Raw genomic sequence first — 25342 nt, 5'->3', positions numbered from 1 at the left:
GAAAATGGCTGCAATGAAACAAAGAGTGAAAAATTTAAAGGGGTCTGAATACTTTCCGTACCCACTGTATGTACATATAGACTGTATATTAAATGTATATTTTCTGACTTTAGAAGTCTCATTTGATGTCTGTAAAGTGTAGTCAGTTTCTCAGACAGACTATGTTCTGCATAGCAACTATTACAAGCTGTTGATACTGTCCAAGGAATTTGTCTCTGCTAATTTCTGCTGTGACCGAGGCTTGATGCTCTGATGGTATAGTGATTTCATCTCAGATGCGTAGGCTGATGAGAAGAAGTTTCAACTTGGCCTGGAGTGAGGCTGGGCTGTGCTGTGTGTGCCAGTGCTGTCTGCATTTGATCCAGATGTGCAGGAAGAGCTGAAAGCTCTCCGTCTCGGGGACTACTGCAGCCTATTGAGTGAGCAGAAACACAGATTGGAGGCAAGCCACGAATAGTAATCATTCAGAGACACGTACACACGCGCACACACACACACACACACACACACCCACACACACACAAACAAATGATGAATGCAGTCGGCAAATAGTTCATTAAGCACAGTAAAACCATACTGTTGTTAGCATTCTCATAAAATGTGCTCTTAATCTCACACAAACACACAAATTACTATATTTATGAAAACATCATCATCAATATAATATTAATGCAGCTTTAAGAATATTCTGTCAATGAAATGTGTTTAAGACTAATACAAGAAACCTCAAGAGTTTTCCGGACAAAAGATGGTGAAAGACACTGAGTCAATACAACTGAAAGACAATCACTTGTATAACTGAACACTAATATACTCGTCTGCTAAGGCTTTCACTTCTTTCTTCTCTTATTTCAATCAGGACAGACTTTGTTGCAAATACGCAAAGATTTATTGTATGAATGCATGATATGACATGTCCAGTCTTTGGAGATTAGACTCCATCATTATGAAATGATACATACAACATAAATTCAGAGGGTTAGAAAGCCAGAAGCGGACCCACCGATGGAGTCTAGACACTGATGGTGGTGTGAGAAAGCCGAATACCGAACCGAGGAGGAGAACCAGGAGCCGACCAGGAAGCCCGGGGGAGCACGGGGAGGAGGAGGAGGGTAGTGCTCTCAGCTTGAAATGACAACCTAGTAGCAGAGAGAGACAGGTTCAAAACAGGGATGTCATGCTGTGATTGGCTCGTGAATTTAAGGCGTCTTCTGATTGGTTAACGTAAAAGTGAACCCCTCTACGGCTGTTCAGTTCTGGTAGGTAGTAGTACTTTCCGTATTTTTCTGATAACAGTTTCATACATTCAACCCCCCCCACACACACACACACACACACACACACACACACACACATACACACACACACGCACACCCACTTTAATCATATAACAAATCCCTCCCTGTTTCCAAATCCTCACGAAGGCATGATGGGAAATGGAACCTTCTACCTGAACAATAGAAAATGGCCTTAAATAAAAAATAAATCAGCAGTTAACAACAAAGCAACACCTTAAAAAAAGCTCTGCAAACCTAACACAAAGCAGTAGGCTAAAGAGCTCTGACTGGATCTGTGTTTATTCTTGCAGGCGTACAGTGTTACCTCCATCTTTAGTTTTCTATCCAGCCTAAACCCTGAGGGCTTACTACGGCTCGGTAAACAGTGGAATCAGACCCTGGCTTTTTCTTATTAATCCTTTGCTTTCGCGCTCAGATTTGACTTTCATCATCTCAGAAAGTCACCCCTAAAGCTGGTCACCAAAGCTGGCAGGCTGGTGTTTTATGGCCGTTTTACATTTGTTTTGCAGCAGCTTGGGGGGGTTTGGGAATTGTATTTGCTGCAATCACATTCTGCTCGTGATAAAAAAACAAAAAACTGGCTGACTTCCTCATCTGCTGTTATGTTTCCTTAGCAAGAGGCCCGAGAATGGGGTGGATTGTCGGCTTACCTATCACACTGTGTACAAAAGTATGAAATCTCAACACCTGCTGTCCACATTGTCATAACATCTAATATATAGAGTTATAATCCTCAGAGGACTCCAATCAATGTTGGAAGTAGGGGAGACACAATTTAGATTTTACCTTCAAAATTGAAAATGAGCTTTCCAGAAATGGAGATTCCCCCGCAATATTTTTTTCTCTACGCCTACATGCAGACATCTGAATTAAAAACAACAGACATGTGGTAGCTTATAGACAGGTAACATGCAACTAAAGACACAGGGTCAATGTTATGTTAACGGTAGCCTGCAGCTGTTCTTATCGCTATGGCTACTGACAGAGAAACAACAGAACTGTTAAATCCTCCTACTTCCCCAAGGTCTCCACATTGGTAACAGATTTTCTTCTCCATGAGTGAGTTATGGAAAAAAACAACAAAGGCCAAGAATGTAGGCGCCGACGGGACTCCATGTTGCATTCATGTGCATCTCGTTAAACTAATGGTGCATTAAATTAAGAACCTTTCTGCCATCTAGCGGCTCCTCTTGTGGCATTGCCACCACCGCTGACAAGAAAATGTTTGAATTGAAAATTAAATCAAATCTTGAACTTAAAATCTCAAGACAAATCAGATCGTGGATTTGGGAAATCGTGACACCCCTAGTCGGCTTCCACTACAAGAGAAGTGATTAATGGATTATAATTTCAATCTGAATTCATAAACGCTGCTCTTTTTGATCCAACTTTTTTGTTGGATGAGAGAGTAAGTTCTTCAGTCTAACTACAGATATATATATATATATATATATATATATATATTCATTGGAACAAATGTGTCAATAGAGTCATCATCGTGGCGCGGGGGAGCCACTCCTCTTTAACGCATCAGTGTCGATGTAGGCCAAGGTCTAACGGAAATAAAATCACCATAAATCGTCCAAATCTCATGCAATTTTTCTAGTTTCTTTTATATGCCTGATATGCAATTTGTTGTAAGAGCTGCCCAGCGTAAAAAGTAAAGTAAAAATAGGCTGTATGTTTAGTCTTAACAACTACTCAAAATACTTTACATACTAAAGGAACCATTTACCATTCTAAAACAGTGTGCCACCTGCTCATCGTTCACACACATTCACACTCCGATGGCACAGCTTCAGGGGCAACTCGGGGTTCAGTGTCTTGGCCAAGGACACTTTGACACGAAACTGCAGGGCTAGGGATTGAACCACCAACCACTTTGCCACTGAGCCACAGCCGCCCATGCATGTGGACAAAAACAAGAACTTGTCTGTTATTCTGATATTTTAACTGATATCAAAACCTTTTCATATTTATTACAGCTTCATAAATAATTACAATACATAACAAAGATTATCCCCGGGTAAGACTAAGTGTTTAGTATCCTGACTGGCTGCTGAGTTGATGTTAAAGGCCCGTCGGATGCAGTGCTCATCCAATCGAATCACCTTAACGGTACCTTGACTTGGGATCACTAGGCCTCTGTTGTTTCTGAGGGTGAGCAGATGGGTGACGCCAAAATATGGTATGGTCAAAGGTACCAAAACTACTTTGACGTTCATTGCATACAGGTCTTCTCATGACATGCCTAACTACAAATCCCACTATGTAAATCATAGACATGACAATGAGCTAACAGGATAGTTTCCTAGATGGAACTGTCTCATAGAAGCCCTAGGCGGTGTCTAGTCAGTACACAGTATATATATATATATATATATATATATATGGAGTCTAACTCACAGTAATCAGTCATGGACAACCCATTCAAAATTCATTCACTCCTTATTTTGCTGTGGTTTAGTTTTTTTTTTTTTTTTTCTTACTTCAGAGCACCTGATTGTCATTCAGCACAAAGACAGTCACAGGAAGAATTTGCTGTCCTCAGACATCCCCTTACCGAGACATTTACCTTTGTAAACTAAATCTTCCTCTCAACACCCCCTCCTCCTCCCAACACTCCCTTGCACACAAGCTGTTTGTCTGCATGCATTGCTTCCAAACACATTGTACAGCGTATCCATCTGCCAACACAGACAGAAAGATGACACTTCAGTCACACAGTGCAAATCCATGTCTGGTCGCACGTCTTGCAACCCAGCACGCATCTGACAAATGCCAACATGCAGGAAGAGGCCAAGTTCAACATTAACCCAAAGCTGTACAAAATGTTCACAGCTTGATAACATGACTGCTGAATTCTTATTCCAACGAGTTTGGGAACCGTTTTACTGAAACTAAAGTACACAAATTTCTTCTACTTGGATCAATGTCCGGCCTTTTAAGACTTTCTACTTTCCCAAACCAAACTAAGTATTCATCCAACTCTACCGGGTGTAAGCGAATGTAAGATGGCTTTGGCTCATACGTCTTTGTAAGATTTGGCCTGGTTTCCGGGGTTGGGCCAGTTGTGTGACACAATCAGCCCCTTTTAGCAGCACTTTCAGAATCAGACCAGTGTACTTAGATTTGTTTCTGTCTCACTATCCATCACGCATCTGGCATGAGTTTGGCAACTTGATTTACTGGATCTAGAATGCTGATGGGCCAAGCTTTTTTGCTCTTTCAGATGCAGTCTCTACTAATATTGTGAAATTACTTGTAATTCTATGTGGTTATCAAAAGTGACTATTTCACCAACTTGGCAACTCCAACACTATCTACAGTACCGTTTGGAGTGTGTCTTTGGTTGCTTTATACCAAAAAAACACAGCTTGAAAGACAGACTGGCAGTACATGCGTATGCATTCCAAACTCCAAAACTGCAGTAATCCCCTGGGACAGCACTTCAGAGATGCAGGCCACGAGCACCCACACTCACTGAAAGTTCATGTTTTTGAATTAACAGATGTAGGGAGGATTGGCACTTGACAGATTCAAACATCTCCTCTGGTGAGAGACCTTTTGGATCAAAAACCCTCAGGGCCATTTTCCCATCAGGAATCAGGAACCTGACTTCTCATCACTCTGGTGGTTTAATTGTCTGGTTTAAAGCCTGACAATCTGACTTGTTTTCAAAGCTGCTTTTTCAAATTGTCTGAATTATCTGAATATGCAAATATCCACCAAAGTAGATTGTTAGGTTTTAGTGATTTATTGTGTTTCATGACCAGTTCAATATGACTGCCTCTTTGTGATTGCAGCTTTGGGCCACAGTTGCACCAGAATCAGACCATTGTAGTTTGAATATTTCTGACTCACAATCCATCACGCGTCTGTTATGAGTTTGGCAACTAGATTTACTGGATCTAGAATGCTGAGGGGCTAAGCTTTTGGGGGCATTGGCTCTTTCAGATGCAGTCTCTGCAAATAATGCAACATAACTGGTGACAACAATTCTTTACTTCAAAGCGGTTATCAAAAACCTGTCTATTTCAAGAAATTGGCCGATTCCAACACGATGTGAAGTGCCATTTGGAGTGTGTCTATGGTTGCTTTATGCAATAAAACACTGACTGCATCTTTGTTATGTCCATATGTCAATTCATTATGCTTGTACTAAACTCCCTGCATTGACAGACTGTATTCCTGTTATGTTTCTGGCTGAGGTCTGGAGGTCCTACTCAATCTGGTATTAATATCTCTTTAACTTTGTTTTAACTTCTTTTATGAGCAGATACACGTTATTTCACATTTTGGACTTGACAGGTGCACATCTTTTAAAGGAATAAAAAAAACTGTAGCTTAGCTTAACAGGGTTGATCCCAAATAACTGAACATTTGACGCTTTGATGGAAAGAGCCTGATTCGACTGCCAGTCTCCCCGTTGAATCCTCGCAGCGCCGCATAGGCCAGACCAGACTAAAGGTTCTGGACCAGATGAGTGGAAACTTCTGAAAGCTGCCAGTTTACACCAATAAGATGAGATGAGACGATGTATCATCTCTATAGCAACCAATCTGTACTTCCGTTGTAACGACTTTTAGGCTTTTTTGTAGCTGGACATATCATTTGTTGTGTCTGGATATGAATGTGGACACCATTAGTGAAAGTGACATGCTTTCCTTGCCTGTCAGTTGTGACAACTGCCTTGCTAGTGATGAATCGGTGGGAACAACATTATATTTATTCACTGCTTTGTTTTGACGACGCTCGCTCTCTTCAGTCCCTCTCCTGCTCGCTCAACCACATCCTGTCGAAAATCTTTGAAGCTTTTGAAAAAATCGTTTCAAAGTGGGTAAATAAATCCAACCCCATGAGAGATTTAACTTTCACACCGATGGTCGCCCCCAACTCCCACCCACATGATTCGATGATCAGTCACCGATAGGCAAGGCTTGACAATTCTGATTCGACTGAAAATTCTTAGATGGGGACACCGCTATAGCTTAGCACCAAAACTAAAATCTAGAAGGAAATGTGCCTGCCAACATGCTCACTGAATGCCATGTGGTATCTAATTTGTTTAATTCATAAACAAACAGAAAAACAAAAAAAAATGAATGATGTTCCCACAGTTTAAAAGTGTCCCAGTGATATTTTGCAATGGATTTAGTATTTATTCATATCCTTCACTTGAGTATTCTCTTCATACGTTGGGATTATTGGTCATGTGTTCTGAATATCTCCTTTGAATTCAATGTTTTATGTAAAGTCTTTGCTTTGCTGCAGCAGTGACCCACTTTTCTCATGGGGATCATGAAAATTTTATTTTGTCTCCTCTTGTATATCAATTAGATGTCTGCGTTGCAGTCTCACAGTGTTTGTATTGGTTAGTGAGTAAAAGGGGTTCTTGCTGCTGTATGATGGATGCAAAAAAACACCGACTCCAAATGGCCACAGGATGGGAGTTGTGGCTGGCGCTAACTCCGCTCTTCTCTCTCCATTCCTGTCTCTGCCATGTCTTTGCTCCCGCCGGCACCAGTTGGAGGCCTTCTACTCCATCTTCACCACAGAGCAGCAGGACCATGTGAAGTCGGTGGAGTATCTGCGCAGCAACTTCAGGCCCATCCAGAGCTTGGACAACCGTCACGTCTTTAAGTCAGCAGTCAAAGACGCCTGGCTGCCGGATCTGACTGACAGCGGCAGCGGACCTTACGGCACCGAAGCTTCCAAAGGTACAGTAGCGGTGCTGAGACTTTCCGATGTAAGGTGTCTATACTACGATCTTAATCAAGAGAGGGTCATTTGTACCAGAGCTGGGTGATAAAAAATCAAACATCCCAATATTTTTAAAAAAAAATCAAAACATCCCATCCCAAAAATCAAACATCCCAATATTTTTGATTAAATACCTCAATGTCGATTTTGTGGCGAAATTGTAGGGTTGACAACTATATGCATAGAATTAGATTTTTGATAAATAATCATCAGTTATTTTCATATAACCCTTGTGTTGTCAACCATGAACTGTTTGTTCCATGAACCATGAACGTTTTTTTAATTCATGGTCAGTAAACTTGATTTATATGACATCATACCTAACTTTCGAGTTAAAAAAACCAAAAAGGATGAATTATTCTGACTAATGGTCAAGATCACAGACATCAGAGGAAGTTGGGTAAACCACAGATGGTATATGTCAAAGTGTAGGCAGGATCCGGTTTTAAAACCAGTTAAACATTTTTCTCAAATGCTATCAAATTAAATAAAACACAAAATTCAATGGACGTAATCATTACTTTTACCTGGGATGAATAATGCATGGATTCCATACAACGTAAATGCATGCATCCAAGTTACTTTGGGCAATTTAGTTGAAAGAAACCCATACTTCTGATATAAAAAAAACTTTGAAAACGAGTCACATTTGATCCGAGAACAACACAAGGGTTAATAACTATGTGGGTAAAAAAGGAAAATAATGGAGCAGCTAGAACAGTCTGGTGCATTCAGAATATGACATCCCTCTAATGTTATGTAGCCTTTACAAACAGGAAAAGACAACACATATCAGAATGTTATGATATCCAAAATCTAAGACTATAACTAGCCTCATATATTTATATCGATACAATATCAATATATTGCCCAGTCCTAATTTATATAGTAACTCAAGTTTTTAAAGTTTGAACCCAAATCAGTTTTAATTCCAACTATACACCAAGGCAACACGTTCTCACTGCCAACGTTCAAAACACTGACGCTTGGTCATAGGCTCTCTCTCTTTAGCGTCTGTATGGAATTCACCGGGCCGACCGCGGCGCTGGATGAGGACGTAGTATTAAGAGAGACAACGGTAGAAAGTAGAATGAAAGACGGTAAATCTGCATAAGTAGGTAGGTTTGGACGGTGGATAGGTCAAACAGCACAGGACTTTTACCCAGGAGACCGGGGTTCATGTCCCATTCTTGTCCTGCATGTCACTGAAACGTACAGTGGGGTTATAATAACGTACATTTTATAACCCCACCCACCATTTTTCTTAAACCTAACAGTCCAGTTCTTGTGCCGCATGTCAGTTAAACGTACAGCCCGACCCAGAGCGTCAAAAAGTGATGCCAAGTGTCCCGAGCAAGCGCGCCTAAATATGACGCTAAAGGAGACTTTTTGCATGGACAACAAACGCCAAAGGCTTCTAACAAAGTTTGTTTTTTTTGTGTGTGTTTACCAAGGCCACAAGCCAACACACTGTAGGTTGGGGAAAACTCAGCTTGTTCAATGTAAAAGTCTTAAAAAAGAGAAATGTGCCTGCCTCGAGCCATTCAAAATCCTTATTTTCTAGGAATAATTAAATTAGGTCATGATAGTAATGAACAACACTAGGATGAACATGTTTAAGTGCTGAAATGAAAGCAATATAATTTGAGATGTAGATGTATTTGATTTATAATATTATAGTATTATAGAGAAATAACTCCATATGTTGCACTACATATTACATAGAAGGCATTACTGGTTTTATGACGGCAAATTGTTCATTGTATTCCTATTTTATTTCAGCGTGAACGTGTTTAACTTTGTCCACTTAGTCACTATCATAGTACATATAGTGCTACCTCTTTTTCATCCCACTGATCTATTAAACTCCCCCCTCTTTTCTTTCTAAACTGCTTCAACATTTTCACATTACTCCTGGATGGTGACATTTCTTAATGTTAATAAATGAGGGATATTCAGTGTTGCTCATATGCCCAGAGGAAACTGATTGCCTTGCCGTGTGTGTGTGTGTGTGTGTGTGTGTGTGTGTGTGTGTGTGTGTGTGTGTGTGTGTGTGTGTGTGTGTGTGTGCCTGTGCGTGTGAGTGTGTGTGGTCTGGGCGAGCTGTGTAACTCCCCTACCATAAGGCAGTGGGAGGCCCACCAGCCGTCCTCCCGCTACTGCCTCATTACCACTCAAACAACACCACACATACAGTGTGTGTGTGTGTGTGTGTGTGTGTGTGTGTGTGTGTGTGTGTGTGTGTGTGTGTATGTGTGTGTGTGTGTGTTTAAGTGCATGCATGTGTCTGAGTGTTTCTCTGTGTGTTTGTAAGTGTTTGCGCGTGGCCCAGCATCTGTGCTGTGTCAACTGTCCTAGCAGGATTCGTCCCCTTCTTTCCCCTCATACACACTTCCATATGGCCGACTAGGAAGGAGAGAGGTGCATCGCCTACAAGCACGCAGACACACACACACACACAAACAAACACACACACACACACACACACACACACACACACATACACATATTGTATGTGTGTGTTCTGGCACACTGTGCTTGCAGTATGTCCTTGAGCACTGAAGTGGGACATGTTTGATGTAAGCAGATCTATACGGCTGGCAGAGGAAATGCAGAAGAGGCAGATGAGGAGGAGGAGGAGGAAGAGGAGAAGGAGGAGGAGGAAGAGGAGGAGGAAGGACAGCTGGGGGAAAAGCAAAGACAAAATTTACAATAAAGCTCTAAAACCATAGCCACACCTGAGAGGGCTAAGGGTCCAACTCGAAAGTGGGTGTGAGTGTTTCGCTGGCTTCTAAACCCTGCACTCTCCCGAACCTGACAACATACAACACACAACACACAGGTGCTGTTGCAAAGTGAAAACCCATACAGCAGCAGCTAAAGTGCATGACTCATTTGATTTCTAGTCCCCCTCCCCTCTCTGTAATAGTTTATTTCATTTTCATGAAGCTCAGCCTGAACCGCCTCCTCCTTCTCCTGATTGTTTCCCATCAGTAATGATGCTACTCTCTGTTTGTGTCCCTGACTGACTGGATAGATGCCTATAGAGAGTAACAGTGTTTGGGTGTTGTTAAAACCCCACTCCAACATTTGTGGAAATATACTTATTGTATTCTGAAGCAAATGAAAGCACCAATATTAGTTTCCTCTTTAGCTGTTTTGTCATTATGAAGTCCATTATGGATCAAGGCCATTACTGAAATCTCTCCGTTTCTCTACTTATGTTTGGGTTAGGGTTAGTATAAATCACCCTTGGATGTTTTTTTTCTTACGGTTTGGACCCAGGGTTATTGTCGTAAATGACAAATAAAAATAAGCAATGGAAAAAAAGTTTTCAATCAAGAAAATAAGACCAACCGGCTTCACATCCGACACCAGCAAAGATTAAACATTAAACATGGCCCTTCCTATTCAGTTCTGGATTTTGCATAGCTACTTACATAGTGGCAAAAGGAAAATCCCAAAACACATGAACACAAAATTACTCAGGGAGAGACGCAGGGAATGACTCAGAACAGCACAGGAAAACACGTAATGACAACGACCGGACGGCAGACAAAGAAAGCACAGAGAGTAACTACACGAGGTAAGGAGGGTAGGAACAAGGGAAAGGTGACATGAGGGCGGATGAACAGGTGGAACACCAGGGCGGGGCAGACAATCACAGAGGCAGGAAAACACAAGGCAGGAAGTAAAACAAGACATGGCGCAGGAGAAACAGACTACAAAGTAAAACAGGAAACTGAAGCATGAAGACACAAAGACAGAATAATACTGCAAAACAGGAAATGGTGAACAAATGACAGGGAAACAAGCACAACTGGGAATGAATTAACCACATACAACAGGAAAAGCTCCAACTGAAAACCACAACCATGGCAACATTTGCATCAACACAAGTAAAAGTTAAACAGTGAACAGCTTTGCATATGCATAACTTTTAATAGCTGCTCAAAGGTCACTACTACTATTGAATTATGTCCCTCCGTAACATCTAATACTATAATAATAACAGTTTTACAAAAAGATACAAGTGCTGTATCAAGTAATAAGTGAGCAATGCAAGTGCCATCTAAGTGCTACCTTTTGCTATTGGTTGGTTGCTTGTTACAAAACAGCAACAGAGGTTATAGATGAGTTTTAATGCAGAAAGGCGGAGCAGTATAGCAGTATTTACATATTTCATATCCGATTGTCCTGCAACAGTTACTCATTTTGATTATTTAAGATGTGGCAGAAAAGGGAGAGTACTAGTTAACACAAACTGTTTATGCTATTAGGCTACGCCCCTGTATTGAAATTATGATATTAAATTATGTGAAAAGGGCGAAATTGTAGACCTGCGCCGAACTGCAGGCCCTCCTACCGGCATCCAGTCTGTAGCCTAACGTTAAGTGACGCTCGTTCATTTTCGTTAATAGTGGACATTTTAAAAGTTAGGGTTCTTTGTATGGTTATGGTTAGGGATAGGGTTCATGTGTCATGACTGTGTCATGTCACTCTTATGTAGATACCTATAAGTAAAGTGTTTCCGAAATTTAAAAGCGAGCCGCAGCTTCTTTGTCTGTTGTGTTTGAAAACTAGTGGCAAAGCTAACCAGCATCTGTGCTGCGTTCAAATCGATAAATAAATCATAGATAAATGATTTAGCCCACCAAAAAAAGAATTTTCTCTATTTTTCTTTTTTCCATTCCGACTTTTACTCCTGGAACGGCGTTCCCCCTCATTTGAAACACAAGGTTACTACTTAGGAAAGTTGACGTGTCAATCAATGTCATCAGTAATGTACTGTAAATGTCATGTTAATGTTGTGTCATTGCTGACTGATGTTTTCCTCTGGCCCAGCTCATTGTTGAAGGATAAATCATTTCTTTCTACAATCTGGGTCATATTTTCATAGTGTGGGCCGTTAGTCCTGTTGTTTATGCAACGGGTTATTCACTAACTGTTGATACCTGGGGACGCAACACTGATACACAGAGTTTGAAGCAACATAGACCATGCTCCTTCCCTTTTCTCACTGCCTTCCCATGTTCTTCATTGGATGACTGCTATGTCCAGTTCTAAATAATAGCAGTTCCAGTTGGACTTTTTGTGTCCTGCTTAAGGGCACCTCGGCAGGTAGTGAAGAATGAAAATAAATCATTTGGATACTCATGATCTCCATACTCCTTTAACTGTAAACAACTAATAACAGTGTGAAGCCGGATTTAGCCCCTTCACTACAGTGCCTATGATGCATGTCTAACAGCAGATAGGCCTGTATGCTGTAGTACTGTGACTGAGTTCCCACCCAATCCATCCGACTGCAAAGCCCCACAGACCGACCCACAATTAAGACCCGCTCATCGATCAACTGTGGTCAACATGCTGCAGGGCCAAAGATGTCCTTTCCTCCTCCAAATGGCCTCTCAGAGACTTATGAGAGAGAGGGAGAGAGAGAGAGAGAGAGAGAGAGAAAGAGAAGGAGAGAGATCAGAGAGGTCCTATGTGGGTTGTACCTGTGTCAGACACCCCCTCTACGAATGTTCTGTTCTGTGTGATTGGGCTCTATAGTCCCCATCACTCACTGCCATCCAGACGTCTCTGCTGTGTGTGCGTGCGTGCGTGCGTGCAAGCGTGCGTGCGTGCGTGTGTGCGTGTGTGTGTGTGTGTGTGATGGCCCATTTATCATCGATGAAAGCCATAAGAGGGTCTCTTCATCACCCTACCGCGGTAGTAACAGCTCTATAGCACAGGTTTGCTGATGAAGACACAAGCAATTTGATATTAAAGAAACTAATACTACCCTTTTAAATAACCCCCGTTTAAAAATTGTTGGAAATATACTTCTTTGATAGCTTACCCTGATTAAGATTTATGTAGATTTAAACATTTGGAGTTTCTGCCGTTAACAGGGTCTCATTCTCTTACAGATATCTTGAGATGTACAGTACATCTGTACAAAAAACAAACAAAGATATCCCGAAACACGCCTGATGTTTTGAATATGCAAAAAATTTTTACTATGATGGGAATGACGCCCTAATGTTGTTATGTGCCCACCCCCCACAAAAAAGTTGAAATAAAACATGCACCCTTGGTGAAGAGCACGCTGTCCAAGACTCTCCGGCTGACGTTCTGGAGCCATGAGCAGAATAACATCTCCTCAAAACATCACCCCACCCCGCTTGGCTGACCCAGGCCGTAAATCAGGTCACCTGGACACAACCTAATGTTTATACCTAATTTTGTAATTTCATGTTCTTATTAATATCCTTTAAGTGGATCAGGCGCCATCCACACCCATCCACCACACAATTGCTTACACGGAGGATTAACCCTCTTGTGGTCTTCCCGTCAATTATGCAACTTTTGTGTTTTTGTCAATTTTATCACATATTGTTGGTCACATTTTTCCAGTTCTTTTGTTTTTGCAATTGTGTTTTTGTCACTTTTTTTTAAAACAAATGGTTACCTTTGGCGATGTTTGTACTGTTTCCCATTTTCATCTGGGACATAAAACGCATCACACCAATTTCTAAACAGAAATGTATTAATGAACAAAAGTTGCATTCAAGCCATTGCCAAATGAGTTGATATGATCCTAATTAAGACTAGCAGCTCCACAACTCTCTGTATTTCTCAGTATGACTATGTTGACAAAATGGTGTCATCCGGTGACTCTCAGCGCAGAATCTCAAGTGAAGATAATGACCTCTTCTGTAGAGTTGATCTTGTTTTTTTAATCGTCCGTGTCCTCCTTGACTACTAGCAACTGTGTGGAGGAGGGGTGGGGGTGGTGCGTGATCACGGAAGTCTTGTATCATGTGGGTGTCATTACTTAGAATTCCTCATGGGGGGGATAAAAACTATGCACTGGCTTTACCATAAAGTAGTTGTGCACTATAGCTTTAAATTCACATTGTGAATGTAGGCCTGTGACTGCAGTCATGGTGGTGTTAATGTTCTAACTTGTGACAACACACACAGGGTATGGTCGACTGGGCCCAAGTTGATATAATCTGTTAAATATGTTTTCCCTGCGTAGAGGTCATTCGCTGCTTGACTTCCAAATGGTGTGTGTGCATGTGTGTGTTCTACTTTGTGAACGTGTGTGCTTTTGTGTGTGTGTGACTAATGGCTTTAGTAATGCTAAGCCACATGGGGCTCGACTGCAGGTTATGAATAGAAAAACTCCACTGCAGCTCTTTATGAGCAAGCTAATCAATTTGGTTCCACCAGGCACGTGAGCTCTTTTCTCAATCAACCCGTGTTCATCATCGAATTACCTTCTGCATTTGCATAATATGATACAGTGTTTGGAATAATCATTACGTGCATTTTTCGATGGTAATATGCTACTCCCTCTTATGCAGCAGTGAGCAGTGTTATTAATGCTGCTTCGCATAAAGTTACACTACCGACACGCTGACCAAAGTGCATGGACTATAGCCACATTGTACCAAAAGTGATGTTAAACATGTTATTCCATCGTCAGTCTGCTGCTAACAACGACAACCTCTACTCTTGTTTGAAAGCTTTCCACCATTATAGAACAGGGATTATATGTGCCCCTATTCAGCAACAGGAGAATCCGTCAGTTCCAGCACTGATGTTGGGTGATCATATTTAGCTCACAGTCTGCGTTCCAGTTGATTCCACACTAATGGAGCAATCTTGAAAATCAAACTTTTCCCAAGTCCCGTGGGGAGGAGGGCCACAACATCATGGCCTACAAAACTCAGCAAAGACTGTTCTTGCTCTGGCTTTAACTTCTGGACATTCGGCAGCGTTGCCACAGCAGACCGAATGGCTTCGCTCGCATCTTTCTCCACCGCCATTAGTAAAAAAATATTTTTATCCTACAAATTGGATTTGCTAAATAATATTTGGAGGGAATTTAATTGATGTCAGGATTTCAAACAGCACCTCAGACTAGAAGTACACAACAAGGGTCCACATACATACTTTGTCCATTTACTTAAATAAAAAAAATGCTGTTTTTGATCTTGTCTTCTGAATTTCTGCAAAAATGTCAATGGGAAATGACTTTGTCAATTTGTCCAGAAACATTCATTAAACGACTAAATTAAATGTTTGATGCCACGCTTGCCTTAAAGACCTCATATTATGCTCATTTTCAGGTTCATAATTGTATTAAGAGGTTATATCAGAGTAGGTTTACATGGTTTAATTTTCCAAAAACACCATATTTTTCTTTTGCTGCACATTGCTGCCGCTCCTCATTTCACCCTGTGTGTTGAGCTCTCCGTTTCAGCTACAGAGTGAGGCATCTCACTTCTATTCCATCTGTGTTGGGAGTTGCACATGCATAGTACCTAAGTCAGGACTACTAGCCAGTCAGAAGCAGAGTCTCAGGGCAAAGTGCCCTGACAGTACCTAAGTCAGGACTAGTAGCCAGTCAGAAGCAGAGTATGAGGGCGTACCCTGACAGTACCTAGGTAAGGACTACTAGCCAGTCAGAAGCAGAGTATGAGGGCGTACCCTGACAGTACCTAAGGACTAGTAGCCAGTCAGAAGCAGAGTATGAGGGCGTACCCTGACAGTACCTAGTTAAGGACTACTAGCCAGTCAGAAGCAGAGTCTCAGGGCAGAGTGCCCTGACAGTACCTAGGTAAGGACTAGTAGCCAGTCAGAAGCAGAGTATGAGGGCATACCCTGACAATACCTAGTTAAGGACTACTAGCCAGTCAGAAGCAGAGTATGAGGCGTGCTGCGCTAGAAGCTAGGCGAGCATTACACTGCGTGTTACAAAGTGAGACACGTTCATCTCTGAAGTAAAGGTTGAACTCCACTAGAGGTGTCTGAGGCAGTTTGTGAACAGTGTTTTCTGTTAGAGATGGTAAGTCCCTTTGGGGGGGCGAATTTGGGCTTTCCCACTTTGTTAACCTATAATGTGCACAAATAAAATATATAAAACCATAAAGGAAAGGGAAAAAGTGAAAAAGACTAATGTGAGCACTATTAGACTTACTGCTATGTACCATCTTGCATGTTTTATGCAAAGCACTTTGTGATATACATTATTTATCATTGAAAAACACTCTGTAAACACATTTTACCTACTTACTGCTTAAAAGAATAAGAAAAATATTGTACATTTTAATATGGTATTTAAGTAAAAAAAGGCCGGTAGTAAATAGTGGGAAGGGTGGATTTACCTGGACTCTATTTGTGTACATAGTAAATTCTCATATTTATCATAGTATTTATTTGTACAGCAGTAATTCCATCCCTTAACACAGTCATGTCATGCTCACCACTCCGCTTCTATAGGTCTCTTTTTTAACGCAAAAACTGTTTTCATTCTCGATTTATTTCTAGTTGCTGCTGCTCTACCATCAGTGAACTGAACAGAATACTTCCTGCAGATGTGTCACATTAAAAGCCCACCGGGGACAATGCCCTTTGAGCTGCTAAAAGGCTTTTAATGGAAAACATCTGCACAGAAAGTGTCACGTTTCACTGAGTGTAGCTTAACAGCAATTGCCAAATGGCAGAATGGAAAAAGAAAAAGTTTGAAATAGTGTCCAGTATTTCTGTAAGAGAAGATACACTGAAGGGTATGCCATGTTGTTATACTGATGAAATACGTCTTTGGGAATGTATACTACGTATTATTAACTCTGATAAACATGCAGGAAGTTAGCATTGAACTTTGCATTCGACTTATAATATTTCTAGTGCATTGACACATGGATGTACCCTCTGCATTCACCCCAAGGTATACTCGGGAAATGAAAAAGCCCTTTGTCTCATTTAAACCTGTTTCAGACAAAGGCCTGGTCCCCATTCAGTATTTAAGAATGTACAGTTATAATTATAAAATATCAGAAAGGAAATACTCCCATCCATAGTATTTATTGGCATGAAAGCTCGCTGGTCAAACAGAGACATCTAGTGGTCAGTAGCAGTCAGCGCAGGGTTGCCCCAATTACAATGAATGGAGGGTTATTGTGCAGTAGTGTGTATTGGTAAATTCATAACAAAACACATAATGTGTGTGTGTCTGGCTTCATTCCTGCCACTGCCAGTTATTTAAAGGCAAAGTCAGTTGGCTGCTTTTTGCCTGAAGGAGACTATATATGAACGTGTCTGGTACTGGTTACTGGACCCTTTAGAGAAAATGGTTGTGTACTGTGTGGAGAATACAGCCATTAATACACAAGTGTGTGTGTGTGTGTGTGTGTGTGTGTGTGTGTGTGGCTGTGTGTCTGGATGACTCAGAATATCTCACAGCAATATTAATAACACATCATGAATACAACTCACGCTCACATAACACTCACTGTCTCGCTCTCTCCACCTCTTCCTCCTTTTCTCTGTCTCTCAGTGTCTCTCTCTCTCAGTCTCTCTCTCTCTTTCAGTCTCTCAGTATCTGTCTAAGTCTGATTGTATTATTTAAGATAAGCTGAGCTGATGTATTGTGTCATTAAATCTCTCTCTTTTTCTCCTCCTCCTCTTACTTGTCATATCTTTCCCAATTCCTCCTTCACACCAACCCTTCCTTCCTTTCTTCCTTTCTGGTACATCCTTTCATTTCCACTTTTCTTATCTCCCCTTTTCTTTATCTGCTTTTACTTTCTTCCTCCATCCTCCATTCCTGTAAATGTCCCCCTCTATCCCTTCTTGGTGTCTCCTGTCCCTGCCTCCATCCTGTTCCCAGCATGCAGCAGTGCTCCCATCAACATGAAGGTGCAGCATGTCAACGCCAGTGCTCTGGTTGTGCGCTGGGCGCGTCCCGAGGTCACCTACCACCCGCCCATCCTCCACTTCCTGGTGTCGTACAGTTGGACCACCCATGACGACAGCTACGAGGAGACGCACCTCACCGACGCCAAACACAAACTGGTGAGACTGGGAGGGGCTGGAGGGTGGAGTAGGATGGTTAGCCTGGGACACGTCCAAACTTTTTGGACTCAGAGTAGAAATGTAAAAGATTTGCGTAAACTCTGTTTGAAAAATAGGGGCATTAAATACTGAATTTGGTATTAAGTATTTAAAAAATACAGTATGAATAAAGTTGTTTTGATATTATAGTGATCTATAAGTTACTTGACAAATCAATCCACTGTCTCAGACACCTCCCTGAAGTCAAGATGGGCGATAATCATTAGTGTATAAACCGTGGAGAAGACCTGTACCACAGAGTATGTCACAAAGGATGTGAACCCTACGGTTCAACCTCTATAGTCCTGGGCCCCTTTAGTCCTGGGCCCTGTGGCTCCTCACGCTTCACATGTCACACATCCTGAATTATTAAATAAAGCATTGCTTGTAATTTAAAGGTCCCATGGTGCTCTTTGGATGCTTTCATATAGACCTTAGTGGTCCCCTAATTCTGAATCTGAAGTCTCTTTTGTATAGACCTTAGTAGTATCCTAATACTGCATCTGAAGTCTTGAGGTCGGCCCATCTGAGCTTTCATTTTCTCAAAGGTAGAGCAGGATACCCAGGGCTCGGTCTACACCTATCACCATTTCTAGACACTGGGGGACCATATGCAGGCTGGGGGGAAAATACCTCATAAGGTGACATTTTCATGCCATGAGACCTTTAAATCCCATCAGCAATTAAATTCCTTCCAAATATGTGGCAAATTAAATTTTTATGAAAAAGACACATTTTTACATTCTACTGTTAGTTGCCAAGGCAATCCAATAATTGTACACTCTCATTAACATTAACATCTGTAAAATATATCACTCTGTATATGATAAATGTGGAGTCATCAACATGCACTTTAGCACAAATGTTTTTTAATTTAAAAACAAATTAAATAAACAACTATGCATTAACGTAGAATCACATTCACAGTCATATTTCGAGTATGAAAGTGTTGTATAACATATAGGAAATCACCAGCATGGAGCAGATTTGCTTAACATCAAATATGAGTGCATATATAATGAGCTCAGTCCTTTAAATTTTCTTTAAATAAGATTTTCTCACACACACACACACACACACACACACATACATGCACACACAGACACATACACACACTTGCAGCCTTTCTTCTGATGTGATTTCTCGGCCTGGTTTGTGGTAGAAAAAACTAAAAGCAAAACTCTCTGTTCAGACTTTTCCGACTCTGAGCTGTCTGTAGCCATGTTTGCCTGCTATGTAATCCACAGAGATACAGAACAACAATGAGTTCTTTCAGTTCAGTCATCATGTCCACAGCCCTGTGTGCCTCATCACACCACTGTATTTGTGTGTGTGTGTGAAGTTAGTTTCAAAGGAGTTTATTTCAACTTCCAGACCTGTTAGTCCGTGGGCTTTCCAACGTTGAAATCAGCTGAATAATGAATAATGAATGACAGCTGAATAATAAATATTGAAGCCAGTGCTGGTGTGTTTCCCACAGCAGTTCCCAGAGGACTAGGTAGCCACTGGACATTGGCTGCAAGAAATTTAAATTTCAATAAAAAGCCGATTTTGTAATACAAGCTAGTATTTAGATAAAGGCTGGCCCAGAATAAAGGCCTCTGGCATGAAGAACAACAAAAAGATGACCTATCACCTGTCCTATAATGGAGTCAAGTCCATCCCACCCCTCTATGCCCCAACCAGTCCTTCAAACCATACACCGATATCTACCCTCTGTTCCTACCCTCTGACCAACACACAAAGACTAGAGATGTTCCAATACCATTTTTTGCTCCCCGATACTGAACTCAAGCCGATATGATTACCGATCCGATACCGTTGTGTTATATATTTTATCATGTTTAACAGCTGTATTGGTTGCCATCCGCCTGGCTTGGGTTAAAACATTTGTGAAACATGAACAAACACAATCAATGAATGCTGTAGAGCTTTCTTTATTATCCAGAAAGGCAGTCACAATGGAAAAAGTACCGCATAAAGTACATTTCCTTCAAGGCTAAATTACGTGGTATCAGTCTAGTGCAGAAACTCCAGGACTTGCCAATACCAATGCCAGCATTTAATGGACAATTCGGGCGCAAAATGTGTGTGAATGTTTTCATGCTAATCAAATGTGTCTGTAGCTTGAACCAACCTACCGTAAAACAGTTGCTAGCTGTTAATGCTAGCTTCTGGGTGTTGTGTAAACTGCTATTTTACACCGTTAACAAGGATCATAATAGCATCGTACTTCAACGGTAGCATATTGAGGGTCCCTACATGTAACCCGAAGCATTGAGAACTTTGTGAGTGTACAGACACTTCATTTAAAAGATAGTTTACAAAGACAGTTCCATTCGCATAAACAGGCAGGCGTCATCTTGGAGAACAGGCACGACCAGTTGAACGCCGAACGCTGTGTGACCAGTAACCAGTAACATAGCTCTGTGGTTTGTGGTTAACTGGCGCAGGGGGGTCTGGGAGCGTGCCTCCCCCAGGAACGTTTTGCCTGTAACATCCCAAATTTGGTGTCCTCTGTCACATCCTAGTGCCACTATTCCATCATATACACTGATCGTACTTATTGCAAATTTAAATGATTTTTCCTCCTTTCATTTTTGTGGATGTTTTTCTTATATATTATTTTGTTATTGCCTGTATCTATATGAGTCTACCAGGGTACAAGCGGCCGAAATGGGTTTCCTTAGGATGGGCGGCTGGCGTCTCCCTTAGAGATAGGGTTAGAAGCTCAGTCATCCGTGAGGAGCTCGGAGTAGAGCCCCTGCTCCTTCGCGTTGAAAGGAGCCAGTTGAGGTGGTTCGGGCATCTGGTAAGGATGCCTCCTGGGCGCCTCCCTAGGGAGGTGTTCCAGGCACGTCCAGCTGGGAGGAGGCCTCGGGGAAGACCCAGGACTAGGTGGAGAGATTATATCTCCAACCTGGCCTGGGAACGCCTCGGGATCCCCCAGTCGGAGCTGGTTAAAGTGGCTCGGGGAAGGGAAGTTTGGGGTCCCCTACTGGAGCTGCTGCCCCCGCGACCCGATACCAGATAAGCGGTCAAAGATGGATGGATGGATATATGAGTCTATCCATCAAATGACACAGCCTGAGAAACGTGCATACTCGCCTACTTATGGTGCATTCAAATACAATCAGACGCGCTGTAAGTGTGGGGGACGAAGGGCACTGAGAGGTTAAATGCGGGGAGTATGTCCCGCTACGCCCTTGGAACAGCCCATTGATTTAGATTTTCTTTTAATGATGATGAATGATTATTTTTGGGCTTTAGGAAATTTTAGGTATTAAAAGTATAAACTGTTCTCCTACTCTGCGAGGGCTTTCATACAAAAGTCTTGAAAAACCCAAATGGGTCACATCAACATCCAGATTCTAGATCAACCAACCATCAGCTCCAACTACACACCCACCCACATAACAAAGTGCTTCCTCTTTCTAACTGTAGTTGCTGTTTTACTACTTCTTTTGCTTTGTTCCCTTTTTTCCTTCCTTTCTGTCCCGTACTGTCCTCAGACAGAGACACCGTGTACACAGGCACCATCACGTCCTCGCCAAACACTAACATTATTACATGCGTTCATCCTTAACCCTCTGAGGACAAAAGACGCACAAGCGAGTCCAAGCGATGTTTGACAGCACTCCTACTCAAAAAGCCATAATTCAAAATTTCATTGATTCATATATTACGCTAATTTTGCAAACCAAAGACTTCTGTAGACTCATTTCAAGCGCCAAAAAAATGAATTGCAGCTAGTTTTTAACAAGAGATATCCTCTGTTTTGTTTTTCATGCCTCTACTATCCCTCCTTCCTTCTTCAACCCCTCCCTGATGATACATAGCCAGCTGAAAACAAACCACCCACTGCCACTGCAGCCTTCAGCCATATGTTATTAGATTAAACTGATTAATGTGCTATGATTTACCCTCATCACTTTGATACACATGCACACATGAACATATTCTAATCATCCACTTCGCTTTCCCATGTGCAAAGATATCAGTGGCCAGACTGATTTCTGATTAGACAGCGAAACTGTTTTGAAAAGAGCCCAGTCAAATTGATTGTAAATAATGATGGGACAGTCAAATGAAGTTGCACTGGGAGGCTGCATGCTCTGTTTGTGTGTGTGTGTGTGTGTGTGTGTGTGTGTGTGTGTGTGTGTGTGTTTGTGTGTTATTTCAGAAATACAGAGGACCTTACATCATCAAAAATAGGGCTGCGAGTGCCTTGTGAAATCTAATAAATTGGAACCAAACTGTTTGGACACGTACATAATCAGCAGTGATTGCATCATAAAAATATATATTTTTTACTTTATTTCTAGTTGACAATAACACATACACGCAACTCTGGCAAAATAAAATATATTATGAGAAAATATGTTGGCAGAAGTTTTAATAACAGTAGTTAATTATTTGTCTGGGGACAAAGGCGTTTGATCACAAACACGAATGTCAACACACACAGACACACACAGACACACACAGACACACACCAAGCAACATCCTTTATCAATTCCATTACAAATGGTCTCATCAGGAGCCAAAATGAGCCATGAGAGAAGGCTGTGGAGCAGACAGAAGGTTTCATTCCCTTACATTGTGGTCTGCCGATCGGCTAACAGAATACTAATGCTGAGCTGGAGGGCATGCAAAAAAGCATGACCTTGGGCCAGCGGCTCTGTGGCGAAACAGGAATGGCCGCAGAAGAAGGGATCAGAGTGCCCCCTGGCTGTGGAAGCAGCTTCACATTCTGCCACAACAACAGAGATGCAGGGAGAGAGGTGGGAAGTGTTTTATCCTCTCATCATTAACTCGAGAGACTATCCCTCCCACTGAAATCTACTTCACTCTGCCCTCGCCCTTCCTGCTATTCCTCCCCTTGGCGTCTTCCCCCCCCCCCACGGCCCTTCCCACACATTATTTTTTCTACCCTCTTTCTGTCAGCCCTTTGATTCTGCTCTTATTCCTTTATATTCTCCCTTGACGCCTCTATCTAGGTCATAACAGGGACTTATATGGCTTTAGGACCCCCAAATCCCTCTAACGCCCCTCTTGTCACAGTCAATGTAATGAAGCAATCTGGACTGGACTGTGAGGGTGGGGGGATCAACAGGCAGACAGAGAGGTAGGCAGGTAGAAAGACAGACAGGCAGACAGGTAGGCAGACACACAGGTAGAAAGTCTGACAGACAGACAGAGAGGCAGGCAGAAAGACAGACAGGCAGGCAGACAGACAGAAAGACAGATATACAGGCAGAAAGGCAGACAGGATGGCAGAGAGACAGACAGATATGCAGGGAAGCAGAAAGACAGGCAGGCAGGCAGGCAGGCAGACAGGCAGACAGGCAGACAGGCAGACAGACAGGCAGACAGACAGAAAGACAGATATACTGGCAGAAAGGCAGACAGGATGGCAGAGAGACAGACAGATATGCAGGGAAGCAGAAAGACAGGCAGGCAGGCAGACAGGCAGACAGGCAGAAAGACAGGGAGGCAGACAGGCAGACAGACAGACAGGGAGGCAGACAGGCAGAAAGACAGACAGGCAGACAGACAGACAGACAGTCTGACAGACAGACTGACTGACTGACAGATACAGTACAATACACTACATAATTAAGCTTCTTTTAAGTTAAGCAGGTGTTCTGTTAACAGTCCAAGACAGAATGTTCATGACTTACACAACTAGCATCTTATCCCGTTACAACTCATCCTTACAGCATAAGTAATCAACATCATAGGTTGATTTTGAAAGACTTCTCAAAATGACACGTATAACCGTTGTATTTACTGCTGCATGCTAGCTCTTCATTCATGTAAACTAGTTAAGGCAACAAAAATACGTAAGGTTACTAAAACATCATGGATTTGCTTAAAATGAGTCAGGTAATGCTACTGAAATAAGGACGTAACGTGAGGTCAGAGATGTCGCTGTGTCACATACTACGGTCTTTTTTTTTTTTAAATGACATTTGACTTTTGGTTTCACATCCCTGGTCAGATATTTTAGTTTGGACCAAAGGGGTAATGATCGACCAAGCCACAGGCATTGTCATTGGGGGGCTTTGGCCCAGGTGGTCCAACAATGGGAAGGTTGGTGGTTCGGTTCCTGGCACTAGCAGTTCTGGCCAAAACCACCGTAAAATTAAGCCTGAACCCCCCAGACAGAGAAGCAGGCCCCCTAACTGTGGCAAATATCTTCATACATTTGGAACGGCATCTTTATCCCCCAAGAGGGGATAGTATTGCAGTGATAGAAAGAATGTAGGTTAACACTAAATGAGTGTCCTTGTGTTTATTGACATACTGTATGTGTACCATCTTTTGTAGAACCAAAGCTGGGGAGGGTTGGGGGTATGTAATACTTGTGCTTAATATATTTGGTACCCCCTAAAATTGCATCAGGCCCTAGCCTGGGCCATCCCTTTAAGACGGTGTAGAACTGCCGCTGATCTCTGGCCCCTGCAGTCTGCATGCCCTTGTTCTGCGGAGAAGGTGGCCGCCTCGGCCATCAGTTTGTGAATGTGTGTGTGAATGTTTAATGGTGCATGTAGAACTTTGAGCAGGCGTTAAGACTAGAAAAGGGCTTTTTAAATGCAGTCCACTGAAATCCTTACAACTTTATTGGTAGTGTGCTAAAACAAGTGGCCCAGTATAACCATATCTACAGCCGATTGTCACAGAAAAAAGCACCGTGTACATAAGCACCATCACTTCCTCACTAAACATTACAATCCTTCAGCTCTCTTTGTGTTGCCATTTGTTAACACTGTTTGCTTCAGAAAACAACAATATACTTTCAGCTAGCGCGCTACTTGCTTAAAATGGCAAGTATTGACTTGTTCCACCAGAACAAGTTCCTTCCTCGGACTATTTAGCAGTGCCACGTCCGGAGCTTAGCCCCGCCCAAGACCATTGTGATTGGTTTAAAGAAATAGAAAGAACCCAGAGCGTGTTTTCTTCCTATCCCACAATGTAGGCCCTGTGTGCTGAGTCATGCAACGCAAAACCAATTGTAAGATACAAATGTAGTTGTATGATGTATATACTCAGTGACTTTTTTTGTATTGTATTGGGTATAAATACAGTACCGGTGCAGATTGGTTCTGTGAGGAGTAATCTGATCCCATTCTCTTCAGACATTCGGTTTGTTTATCAGCTTCTGTTGATGTCACTGTACATTAAAGCCGAGAGACGTTTGCATGAAACCTTTTGATTTACTCAAATCTTTGCCACCCATCTGTGTGAGAGCAGGAGTCAGCTGGAAGCGCGGATTCTCCACTGCGTTAGCATAAACAGCAACACCCCATCTGACAGAGCGCTGCCTCCTCATGAAAGCCATCAGTCGCACGTCAGATTTTCGGCACGGTCCCGTGGTGCCTTTG

General features: G+C 42.1%; 1 protein-coding gene and 1 long non-coding RNA gene across 3 annotated transcripts in view; one reads left to right on the top strand and one right to left on the bottom strand.

Moving 5' to 3' along the window:
* The window catches only part of LOC117943202, a 57499-nt gene extending 49035 nt beyond the window's left edge, over nucleotides 1–8464 (bottom strand). Inside the window, exons 1-2 of the long non-coding RNA XR_004656314.1 lie at nucleotides 8295–8464; nucleotides 5616–5617 (exon numbers count right to left, since the gene is read on the bottom strand). This is a non-coding gene — a long non-coding RNA (uncharacterized LOC117943202). The remainder of the gene's footprint in view (nucleotides 1–5615; nucleotides 5618–8294) is intronic.
* LOC117943172 (receptor-type tyrosine-protein phosphatase gamma-like) overlaps nucleotides 1–25342 on the top strand; it is a 455813-nt gene that overhangs the window by 366180 nt on the left and 64291 nt on the right. For both annotated transcript variants that reach the window (XM_034869129.1, XM_034869128.1), the window contains exons 8-9: nucleotides 6826–7018; nucleotides 17731–17915. In XM_034869129.1, coding sequence (XP_034725020.1) covers nucleotides 6826–7018; nucleotides 17731–17915 — 378 coding nt within the window. The remainder of the gene's footprint in view (nucleotides 1–6825; nucleotides 7019–17730; nucleotides 17916–25342) is intronic.

Source organism: Etheostoma cragini, chromosome 4, assembly GCF_013103735.1.
Source record: "Etheostoma cragini isolate CJK2018 chromosome 4, CSU_Ecrag_1.0, whole genome shotgun sequence".
In the NCBI taxonomy this organism is placed as follows: domain Eukaryota; kingdom Metazoa; phylum Chordata; class Actinopteri; order Perciformes; family Percidae; genus Etheostoma; species Etheostoma cragini.
This window is presented reverse-complemented; position numbering and strand designations above follow the sequence as displayed.